General features: G+C 36.1%; 2 protein-coding genes across 3 annotated transcripts in view; one reads left to right on the forward strand and one right to left on the reverse strand.

The window, feature by feature from the left end:
- LOC106142332 (uncharacterized) overlaps positions 1 to 5,836 on the reverse strand; it is a 42,743-nt gene extending 36,907 nt beyond the window's left edge. Inside the window, exon 1 of the mRNA XM_060946871.1 lies at positions 5,679 to 5,836. Within this exon, the coding sequence (XP_060802854.1) occupies positions 5,679 to 5,832 (154 nt within the window). The 5' untranslated portion in view covers positions 5,833 to 5,836. The remainder of the gene's footprint in view (positions 1 to 5,678) is intronic.
- A 2,781-nt stretch (positions 5,837 to 8,617) lies between these two features.
- LOC106142333 (prominin-like protein) overlaps positions 8,618 to 12,714 on the forward strand; it is a 58,190-nt gene continuing 54,093 nt past the window's right edge. For both annotated transcript variants that reach the window (XM_060946820.1, XM_060946821.1), the window contains exon 1: positions 8,618 to 9,284. In XM_060946820.1, coding sequence (XP_060802803.1) covers positions 8,987 to 9,284 — 298 coding nt within the window. In that variant the 5' untranslated portion in view covers positions 8,618 to 8,986. The remainder of the gene's footprint in view (positions 9,285 to 12,714) is intronic.

The following is a 12,714-nucleotide window of genomic DNA, read 5'->3' on the forward strand; positions in this document are numbered from 1 at the left end:
GTTCTCTTTTCTCGTACCAGATTGATCTCTTCTTTGGCCATAACCGCGTCCTCTGTACCGCTGATTCGACCTACTGCGACTGCGCGTGTTAAACTTCCCTCGTCGTAGCTCTGCGACTTCTAAAGTAAGCTTTGCTATGGCCTCAGATAGGTGATTTGACTGCTGCTCCTGTGTGACGGCTGCCACTTCTATTGGTCGGGTCGTCTCCATCACTTTGTCTGCTACCTCTGCGAGTTTGTCAGCATCTTCCAAGGTGGTGGCTGCTAACACCGTTCGCAATGCCGTCGGGAGATGATTCTGCCATAAAACTAGCAGCGTCTGTGACGATACGCGCGTTCCTGCTAAGCTTTTCATACGCCTGAGAAGTTGTGAGGGTTTCTGATCGCCGAGCTGCATCTCGCCCATGAGTTTTTGAATGCGTTTAGTCTCTGATTCTTCATAGATGTCTAGTAGATGTTTTTTCAAAGCATCATATTTCTTGTCCTCAGGTGGTGTCTCCAAGAACGCTGCTACTTGCTGTATAACTTGTTTGCTCAGTTTAGCAATGAGTAATTGGTACTTTGCGTTATCGTTGGCCTTTTGAGGAGCCACTGCCGCTTCGAAATGTATAAACCACAACGCCGGCTGGTCCGTCCAAAATTCGGGAATGCGCGCCGCTACAGAAATCAATACAACCTCCGGTTTATCTTCCTCCGACATCTTCGTTACTTTTCACTGTCCGCAGAGAGTGAACTGAAGGGTACCGAGTGTGAGTCAACCTACCGACGCTTGAAATTGAGTCGCCCCGCCAAACGTTACTTGCACTGAAAGTCACTTTACTGCACACGGGTGTCACCACTGTTAGTCTTATACTATTATGTCTATATCGAATGATTAACTTCACTGTCTCTAAGGTAATCACTTTCCAGGTAATGTTTAGAAGGATTTAGTGTTCCAGTAAAACAACTCAATGCAGTTCACGAAAGCTTCGCTTATATTGGTACCGAAATTATAATTAACACATACAGTACATAGAGAAAACGAAAGATAAAGTTCACATAACACAAATTACACAGAGTATAGAAGTACAGGTTATGTGTGTTGTGTTGGTCAGTAGGCTGACACGGGACGACTGGCTCTACTTAGCTATCGGCTACAGGAATGCTGATTTGGCGCAAATGCATGAGTGTGTACACCCCTACAAATTTAAGCAGTACATTGAGTCGCTTAGGATAAAGTACATTTTGATCGCGGTGGCGTCCTCACATGCCAATGGACAAATAGAAAGACTCAATTGTTCTATTTTATCATCACCGACTGCTTTATGGCTTGGAGAAAATGACAAAGATTGGTGCAGTCATCTTTAAGTTAAGCTATAGGTATAGGTATGCCTCTCATAAATTATATTCAATGGAACAAGTGTAAATATAGAAGAAGGGGAATGACACGTATTAAATGTAGCCAAACCGATTCAACCTTTAATGTGGATAGAATACGTAATGAATCTAATAAAAGCATTTTGCTGAGTCAATGAAAAATTGAAACTAGATACGACTAACGTCGAAAGTCGTACACACAAAATAGATGATTTACTTAAAGATCAAAAGAAAGTAATAAGTTGGTGACTCCTTTCAGCGATCCATTTACGAGTTACAGTGGTACTTGATCACTATAGATAAGAGGAGAGTAGTGTAGAAGGATAATTGAAAAATAAATTTTAAAATGTATTCTCGGTCGACAAAATGAAACCGTGGATAAACCAGGTGGAATCTGATTCCGACAGTTCATATGAAGATTTATACAAAGAGTTAATGAACAAAGTCTGTAAGTAGTTCAATTACATAAGAGAAATTTATTGAGAACTTCGCTGATCCTTACCACAAAAATGATAAATATTAATTCTATTTATATAAATATATATAACAAGACCATTATTATGTATTTACAAGTATCCATTCTATGCCCATCCCCATCAAGAGTCCTTAAGAGAGTTGTACGAGGACGCCCCACTGGAGAAGCTGTGATTGGCATTAACAGCCATGCTAAAAGAGGAAGCTCTAAAAGACCGACACACTGAGCGTGGTGTGAGCGGTGGTTCAGTTAATTATGAAAAGGACCTGTGCAAGGCTGACACACTGAGCGTGGTGTGAGCAGTAGTGCCAGGCAATGATGAAAGATAAAGCTGCTGACTATGGCCGACACACTGAGCGTGGTGTGAGCGGTAGTTCAGCTAATTAAGAGAAGGAACTGCACAAGGCCGACACACTGAGCGTGGTGTAAGCGGTAGTGCCAGTTGCCGTTGTAAGAGACCGACACACTGAGCGTGGTGTAAGCGGTGGTTCAGTTAATTATGAAAAGGACCTGTGCAAGGCTGACACACTGAGCGTGGTGTGAGCAGTAGTGCCAGGCAATGATGAAAGATAGTTGCTGACTATGGCCGACACACTGAGCGTGGTGTGAGCGGTGGTCCAGCTAATTAAGAGAAGGAACTGCACAAGGCCGACACACTGAGCGTGGTGTAAGCGGTAGTGCTAGTTGCCGTTGTAAGAGACCGACACACTGAGCGTGGTGTGTGCGGTGGTTCAGTTGATGAAGAGAAGGACCTGTGCAAGGCTGACACACTGAGCGTGGTGTGAGCAGTAGTGCCAGGCAATGATGAAAGATAAAGTTGCTGACTAAGGCCGACACACTGAGCGTGGTGTGAGCGGTACAGCCAGCAAAATCAATGTAAGTATTAATGTATTAATTTACATGGTCCTGAGATAACACGTTTTGGAACTATAACAAAAGCAAGTAGAAGTGTTAATTGTACCCAGTAATTGTGGTCATAATACATGATGTTCCTGCACCTCTCTTTAATTTAATTTAAGGTAATGAATGTGATGGCGTTGAGTCTTGACAAATTAGAATTGTTGCTGAAAATGTTGTGATATTGTAAGTAGAATAAAATCAAGTTCAACAAAATGGGTAAACTAAAAGTTTAAGAGCATCTTCTTTTATGTATTAATTATTAATTTAAATTTAAAATGTTATAATTTACAGAGCATTAACTTCAATGCAGTTGCTCAATAAACAGCAACGATATGAGAATTAGCCTTAAACGGTAAGAGATGACAGGGTGATATGAATAATGTGCTAATATATATATATATTATTTCAGCATATTCAATTTCTGAAGCAGAATCGAAGCAAATTTAAAAGCTCATTTGCATGCGTATTTTAACTACGGGATTGGGGATCCACAAAGTGAGGACACTATACATCTCAGAATGGCCGAATAGAAAACAGTATGATTCGGTTGCGAACGATTTATTGGTACTCAAATATTTTTAATATTTAAGATTGTAAAAGGTAAATTCTATTGATTTGTTTCAAAAGAACGTTTTTTGGTCGACTTCTGTTATAAAATTGTAGTCTTTATATAGTTGGAACTCAAGTAACTCAAGCACACTTTAAAAAATGTACTTCCTATACGTATACTTATACTTATTACTTATATGTATACTTTAACATATTGCTCTTCGAAAATTTGTGTGAAACGTAAATGAAATGATTATGACCATTGTTGTTCAACTGCTCGTCGGCAAATTGTAATCTAAATGTAAATGTAGTAGTCGATACTAAGGTCTCTTTAATATTTAGTTGTTGTATACTTTATCACATTGTTCTTTAGAAATTTAAGTTAAAAGGTAAATTCAATTGATTTGATTCAAAAGGATCATTTCTGATCGACTGCTTGTCGTCAAATTGTAATCTAAACGTAGTAATTGATACTCAAGTTTCTTTTGAGTAGTTGATACTCAAGGTTCTTTAATATTTAGTTGTTATATACTTTATCACATTGTTCTTTGGGACATTTAAGTTTGTAAAGGGTAAATTCAATGATTTGATTCAAAAGGATCATTTTTGATCGACTGCTTCTGGTTAAATTGTAATCTAAGTGTAGCTTGGTCAAGTCCACCCTTGAATTTTATGTTTTTCTTTTAATATAATTGTCTCAGGGCACACATGCATGCAACAGATGTAGTACATGTAATGTTAACCAAAATTTGAAGTATATATTTTACAATATTATATTTTAATAATAATAATAGTAAGTAATGTATAATTATAACAATACTAAGTATGTATCGGAGTTTCTGAACGTGCGTTAAATTATAGTTTTAAGATTTCTAAGTTCATGTCTGGGACAGACATTGTCTCAGGATGGCCGACTGTTAACATTTTAAAAAATAGTAATTTATTGTCATGTGTTGGCAACACTGATTTGGCTTTTGACGTTGAGTTAGCCGCGTTTTTCGGTGTCATTGAAAAAAAAGGGGAATTCGAGCTACAAGAAGTATAAAGATGTATTATTGTAATTCATTAAAGAAGAACTGATAAAGGAATTCTGATTGTATCATTTAGTAAGTTAACACTTCTTCAAGCTTTATCCACTCAACCAATATTAAATCTTGTAAGAGTATTGCTTGTACCAAGATAGGAATTATTTCTAAACGCGTAACTTTTTAGGATTTATTAATACTGCAAAAATTTAATACATGGCGCGTGCATCGGAGTAGAGTATTCATCACTGTTCCAGTGGATAATTTTTACGGGAGAACCCGCGGAACTTTATCAAAATAATAATTGCCAATTTATATACATATTTTTCACTTGTGGATACATATAACATCACCTTGTTAATATTTTTTAATTTTCAAATTACAATTATTTAAATAACAAATCATATTTTTGTATAAAGTAGTTTGATCATTATTTCTTTTCTATTAAATGAAACAGAGATTTATTTTGAATTCTTATCAATTTAGTTTTGTTTGTTTTGTATAATAGCAGTTCAATTTTAAATGCAAATATTTTTGTTTTATAACAAATTTTTTTTTTTTTGGACAAATTACACAGATTGAGTTAGCCTCGAAGTAAGTTCGAAACTTGTGTTACGAGATACTAACTTAACGATACTATATTTTATAATAAATACATATATAGATAAACATCCAAGACCCAGGCCAATCAGAGAAAGTTCGTTTCTCACAATGCCCTGGCCGGGATTCGAACCCGGGACCTCCGGTGACACAGACAAGCGCACTACCGCTGCGCCACAGAGGCCGTATAACAAATGTAACAAATGACGAGTGAAACCGAGTGGGTAAGCCTTGTTTAGCAGAATGACGTAGTTGGTCTTTTGTTCATTATATTATAATTATTAAAATATTAAAATTATTCTTCACTATATATCAATTTTTTTCTAACTCCGTTTCTTCTAAAATCTCTTCTAATTAGTAGTGTGGAAATATTCCTACTTATTCTGTGCATTTTCTATATTTATTCCTTACTTCTCAGTATACATACATACTTACATTTTTGATTTCTGGAGTTTATATTTAACATTTCCGTAGGATCTATCCACCTATATCACTAATCAAAATCAAAAATATCTTCCTTTAAAATCACCATGAGAAACCTAAGTACATAACGAAGCTTGAAATCGGTTCAGTAGTTATTGAGTAAATTCGTTAAAAATACTATTGTTCTCTTTATTGTACTCTGTAAAATGGACAAAAATTGTTAGGAAATAAAATACCTAGTTTACCTACCTACCGGCCGACATGGTCAAAAAGAATTTCCCGCTAGTACGATTTGGAAGGAAATGAGATAAAAATGGATTTAAGATACTGATGCAGTTTACCGGTACCAACCTTGGTCCACGAAATCTGGTTTTTGCTTCGGAACGATTATATTCATCATGATCGACGCCACGGCGTACAGAAAGCCAATCGGGGATGGATTTGCCACAAATGTCATATTTCTTGATGGTAATACTTTCGTTCTATTAAATGGTGGGTTATTCATTTCCGGACCTAACACGCAACATGAAAGAAAATAAGGTCTATAAAATTTATGATAAAATGTCCTTGATCTTGGATTAGAAGAAGTTTGTAATTTCATGAACTCTTCGTAAGACAGTTCTTGTCTAAAGACTCTAGACAAGTTTTTTAGCTCAGGATCCTCAACTCTTTGGTTCATAACATCCTCCAGTTCATTTTTTATGTCTTGTTGGGATTTGGCACGCCAGCACGACGCCGCCAGTGCGAGCATCACAAGCAAGGTGGCCGCCATTAAGTTATTACCGACACACAACACTGGTTCGACAACGGCACAAAATCAACGATAAATTTGTTTTTCTAAACAAAATGCTGAAATTAAGACTGTTGTAGCAAATTAAAGCATATACGAAAATTTTTTAACTTGTTTATTTTATGACATTAAAATTAATGACATTATATTTTTTATTTGGAATATCTACCTTGCCCTTGTAGCCGTAAAGTTATTCTCACAGATATAAGTTATGTCGTACCTTTTTGTCTGTCACTCAGAGCATACTCAAAGACTTTAGGCGGTTATGGTATGGCTATGGGTACTCATATCCATACATATAATCAACTAGCTGTGTACCCGCGACTTCGTCAGCGTACTTGCGGAGTTTGTTACTCTTTCACGCAAAAACTACTGGACAGATTTTGATGAAATTTAGTACATGGATAGAATATAGCCTAGAATAACACATAGAGTCGTTTTTATCCCGAAATTCTCACGGGAGCGAAGCCCCGAGGCGCAGCTAGTTACTTGCTATAGAGATCATATTCACCCCCCCATTTGAGTATTTTGGGGGTCGATTTTTAAAAAAAAACGTAGCCTATGTTTGAACGCGGGTTTTAAACTATATACATACCAAATTTCATCAAAATCGGTTCAGCGGTTCAGGCGTGAAAGCGGAACGATGATTTTCATACAAACTTTCAACCCCCCATTTGACTATTTAGGGGTGGATTTTTGAAAAAAAAAGTAGCCTATGTTTGAACGCGGGTCTTTAATTATATACATACCAAATTTCATTAAAATCGGTTCAGCGGTTCAGACGTGAAAGCGGAACGATGATTTTCATACAAACTTTCACCCCCCCTATTTGAGTATTTTGGGGATCGATTTTTGAAAAAAAACGTAGCCTATGTTTGAACGCGGGTTTTAAACTATATACATACCAAATTTCATCAAAATCAGTTCAGTGGTTCGGCCGTGAAAGAGAAACAGACAGACAGACAGACTTTCGCATTTATAATATTATAGTACGGATAGTACGGATCTGTACAAGAGTCAATTCTGTACATTGAAAATATTAAAAAAACTAGAGGCCGCCCGCGACTTCGTCCGCATGGAAACCCTATCAATCCCGCGGGAACTCTGGGATAAAAAGTAGCCTATGTGTTATTCTGGGTCTTCAGCTACCTACATACAAACTTTCGCCTTTATAATAGTAGTAGGATAAATAGCAGGGGGTGTTACTGGATCGATACCAAACCCAAATATGTGGTTAAAAAATTTTTTGTCTGTCTTTATGCTCAGGCATCACGTGAAAACTAACGGTTCGATTTCGATGAAACTTGGTATAATTATACCTTATTATCCTGTTATAATATTTTAAATAAGTTCTTTTTAGTTTTATTTTTACTTAGCATTTTTATATACAGTTTATACAATGAAAAGAATGTAGTATGTATATAATAATCTATATATATAAAAGAAAGTCGTGTTAGTTACACCACTTATAACTCAAGAACGGCAGACCAGATTTGGCTGAAAAATGGTAGGGAGGTAGCTTAGAGCCTGGAGACGGACATAGGATACTTTTTATCCCGTTCGACAGCGTTCCTGTGTGACATTTAAAAAAAAAACAAACGTCATCTAATGTTGCAGTAGACCAATGAGCGCGCAGCAATGGCTGGCCAAGTCTTGAAATTTTGTTCGGCACATGTCGATCTGATACGTAGTATCTCTATTTCAGTGTTGCCAACTTAGTGGAATTTTCACTAAATCAGGTGGTTTTGACTTGCCTTTTAGCGGACAAATATGAGTTTTAGTGGCTAGTGGATTTATCAAGTGGAATTTAAGAATTTTGTATTTTTTTAAATTATTGGAATAACGCCTATAAAATTCACTCGTATCAAAATTCAAAAAATTCAAAATTTTTTATTCATTATTATAGGATATTATTATATCGCTTAATAATTGTCGTATGGTTTAACAACTTGGTTGACGTCAAATAAATTACTTAAAAACTAAGTTTACTGCCGCTTCCAAGGCGTCAGTGCAGAAGAAGCGGTAACAAACTGCACTGCAGCATATCGTTATTGGAGTTCAATTTCTACACTCATCAATCAATAATTTGCCAACCATCAATTTAGTAGTGAGTAAAACGCCCTAAAGGACCGGCATCCAGGCCAGAAACCACAACATTTCATTTCAAATTTTATGTTTTTGAGAATTCGACAACAAATGGGTTTTGTTACTTTTTATTGTCAACCACTTACTACAATTTATGATCGTAACGAATTGTTTTAAACATTTATTTTAAACATCATTTTTTTTTATTTAATTGTAACTAAACTTATAAGAATTTGTTTATTCTGTCTGATAACAGCGATCCGCCAACAGCGACATCAGGTGCTAATTACGACACAACAGAAATGAAGTTCGTGGAAAATTTAGTGCTTTTTTTTTGATGGTGCGATTTTTTTTAGTGGATTTCTAGTGGTTTTAGAGGTCGATTCTAGTGGGGAGCTTGATGCGTCGTTGGTAACACTGCTCTATTTAGTTTGTGGTGTGGGTGGACTGCTCTCTGCCGCTGTCAGTGCATGTCGCGATGTTATCCATGTTAAATCAATTTATATCAAAGGATTCGGGTAATTTTATGACAAAAAAGGTTTAAAGTATTAACGCTACTGATTGTATTGTTGTTTAAAGTTTTATAGTGTTTGATATACCATTATAAAAGTACAAGTAGCATAATAGGTATTCATGGAATCTATATCTACTTCACTGGGTGTGTTTAAATATTGGGGTTTATTTGCAAACATCTAAGTTTACCCTCGTTAAAAATATAAGTGAGGTTGAAAAAAGTGAGATGAAGGTGCTGTCGTGAGTGGAAAGTGTTGTTGTGTAGTGCAAGATGAAGGAAGATAATGCGAGGCGAACTGCGGCGGCGGTTTTTTTTGCGGTGGCACTATCGTGCCACAGGCCAGCCGTCGCCGAAAACATTTTGCAAGACATGAGCAACGAGCTATCGACGAATATAACCGAACTACTGGAAAGCTCTGATGCGTTTGTCTTCGGCAATGCCACTCCTGTATTTCGATCTGGTCAACCGGTTGGCATACCCTTCAACCCTCGCGGTATGGGGATGCTATACAACGTAACGCCAGTGGTGATAGATGCATTTGTGAAGAAAGATGACTTCCTTCCAGACGGTAGGTTCCTATCTGGTTTTAATTTTTGTATTCTAAACCATCAAAGTAATTTTAACATTATTCTGTAATAATGTAAATAAGTTTACTTCGAACATTCTTTAAATAAAAAAACTTCTGATGAAAGACTTTTAGTAAAGCACCAGTTTTAAATTGCATGTGGTCCATATTTATTATCTATCACCTACACAAAGGTTCACTGCTTAACCCAATGGTAGTAGGTAATGAAAGAAAGAAAGAAAAAAAGATTAAAATTTATTTGGTACATAATAATATTCAAGAACATAAAACCTTAATCTATAACAACATTTGTACCGAAATGGCCCCCCTCAGCATTTGGCGTGGTTATATCACTACGCTGGTCTTCTGTGCAAACCAATGTGGAAAATAAAATAAAATAATATGGGTGCTCTCTCGGTACACTATTGCTCGTTCGTTACAATATGAAAAATCACATAAAACTAAAAAGGCAAGTAATTTCAGCTGCTTTTGACTTTTAAGTATCCAAAATATGACATTTTAATTTAATTTTAAAAGATCTAGCTGTGACTGATTGTCTTATAGGAGGAGGTATATTGTTCCAACAACTGGTTGCAGCATATCTAAAACTTCCTCGAAAGGCAGCTGTTCTATGTCGCGGACACATAAGACGATCCGGTACCCGGGCTCTTGCAGTAAACCTCAATTTGTCATACAAATAAGACGGGCTTTATTCTTAATTAAACCAAAGAGTAAAGATGTGAAATGTAGGTAAGGTCTAGATTTCATGTTGAGCAAATCATTACTATTTAGATAAGGGGTCACGTGAGATGTGTGGGGAATAGAGAAGCAGTACCTAGCACAAGAGTTTTACATTTTTTGAATATCTCTTTTTGTGTGAGCTAGTAAACAATTACCAGTTACCACATCAGGGTAGTTCAGTTTCCATAAAATAAGACTTTCGCATAGGTAGATGCACGTTTCCACACTCATGTAATCACATATTCGATACAGCACTTTTAGTTGGTAATAACAAGTTCTTATTGTTTGGTTGACAGCTTTCTCAAATTGTAGATTACTGTCCATTATCACACCAAGATTTCTAGCTTCACAAACCTCTTCAATTTCAGTTTTTTTGTAAAGACAAAAAAACCTTTATCATTGGTGTCTGAGACCATAGTAAGTAGCGTTAGCATTACATCTGCCTATTGTACCTACTTAACAAATAGTAGAATAAGAATGAATAAATATAAGACCCATTTTGACCCACCCAAAAATATAAGAACCAAGTAACAATGTTGTCATTTGCTGCTGTTGTGACTGGTCCCATGTATAGGTTAGACCTTGAAAATAAGAGACTGATGAGTCATTTACTTTCCTGTATTCAGCATTCTAATCTTGTTTTAAAACACAATGATGATTCCTGAATACATACAATTATTTTCCTTCCCAGAGCTGTAGAATAATTTTTCAATGTGTGACTCAAAAAGCCTTTTGTTTTCCTCTTAATCCACATTCATTAATGATTTTCATGCAAGCTCATAATTTTTTTATTCCAGTATGGTATTTAATATACTGTCAAAGCAAGTAGCCAGTCAATTTAGAGTACCTACTTCTTCTTGACTTGAATTTTCGCAAATACAATGGACCCCCGATAATCCGGCCCTTATATAAACCGGTGCTCCCTGTTATCGGACTTTGAATATGTATAACATATTTGACATTTGCTAATGTAGATCATACAGGTTACAAATTGTATGTGCCATGGCTATTGTGTTTGAAACATATGTTTAACTTAGTTTAAACATAGAATCTTATAATTAGATAGTTATTTGTCGGATTACAAAGTAGTCGTGCACTATACCCCTATAGTGCAGATTTTTATTTAATTCCTGATATCATAGCTGTGGACAGAATAGCTAGGTTAACTTAATTTTAAACTATTCGAAACTGCCTCACTTGGTATGCTTTTACAGTAATCCATTCTTGTATTATGTATGTCTTTTCTTTACATGTCAAAACCACTAAATCAATATCTACAATTAAAGTGGAGTATGGAAATTGGAGAAGGGCATAGGGTTCTTTTAACACAGGTCACACCTCTGACCAAAGCTAGTTTACTATAATGTTTGCTCTGAGAGTGTGGCAGAGTCAACAACGTGGTAACAACCAGTGAACATGAGAGGGATTACAGGTTACTTACAATAATTGGTGGTATTCCATTCTTGTTTCGTTTTGCATATAGCCATGATAAAACATGATGAATTCTTGCAAATGAAGCAAAAAATTGAACTTAGGGAGTAGAGTAACAGTTTCAGAAAGATTGAAACAAATAGCTTTAATTCTGCATTTTTTATCATAATGCCTTAACTTTGCTGTATCAGACTTTTCTTAAAAATCACTTTTGAAGAAAAATTAATTTGAAGAAATAAACCTTCATGTATACATGTACATAAAGTCACGTCTATATCCCTTGCGAGCTAGACAGAGCCTAGACATAGTCTTCAAATAGTGACAGGCTGCTGCTAGCCCATCACCTTAAACCTTTTGAAATAAATTGTCTTATCAACAATAAAATGGCAACAAAATCTGTTGCATGGCTTAAGAGGAGAAAGAACAAAAATTTAGTTCTGCTCCAGCCATTGAATGAATTGCACTATAGTCCTAGTAATATTACCTTCATTTACTTAAGTCGAGGTATAACTCAAGCTTTCGCGAATCCGTGGAGGTGAAGTCCAGTACGTGAACTCCGCCTGCGAGGAGGTCGCGTCTGTGTGTCTCGCCTCGAGTACCAGCTAGCGAGCATGCACAAACTAATTTATCCATTCATCCATATAATCACACACACTTTACATTCAGCTGTTTGACCTAATGATAGAATTGAGATTCAAATAGTGACAGGTAGCTAGTCCATCGCCTAAAAGAATCTCGAGTTTATAAGCCTATCCCTTTGTCTATTAATTCACATATACACTCAAAATCTTGTGTTTCATAGTATTTATCGATTATTTAGCGCATTTTACTTTAAATATGGAGATTTTCATGAACTATAAAAATATGAATAAAATAAAATAATAATTAAATTAGAGGGAGAGGTCTTTTTTTGTCTTCGTCTTGGTGTGATTTTGTCATGTCACTGTTGCGCGTTCCCGTCCCGTTCTCTGGTGAAACACCTCTCGATTCGTCAAATCTTTTATTATGAGAACTGCAAAAATCTGGAAGTCCCTTGAGGCTCTTATTGCCCATAATTATTTAATCTTGCCGTTTCCGCCTTCCTCAATTCCATCATAAAATAATGCAGAAGAGCGAGGTCTTTCAGTCTTTTCAAAACTATTGGCTCTGTCTAACCAATGTTTTTCTATCACCTTACCTCATCGAGCATCCGGAAGCCAGCTTAGCAATCAAATTGGGAATTTAAAGGCAAATTATTTTTACAGTATTATTAATTTGTAAC

Source organism: Amyelois transitella, chromosome 12, assembly GCF_032362555.1.
Source record: "Amyelois transitella isolate CPQ chromosome 12, ilAmyTran1.1, whole genome shotgun sequence".
NCBI lineage: Eukaryota > Metazoa > Arthropoda > Insecta > Lepidoptera > Pyralidae > Amyelois > Amyelois transitella.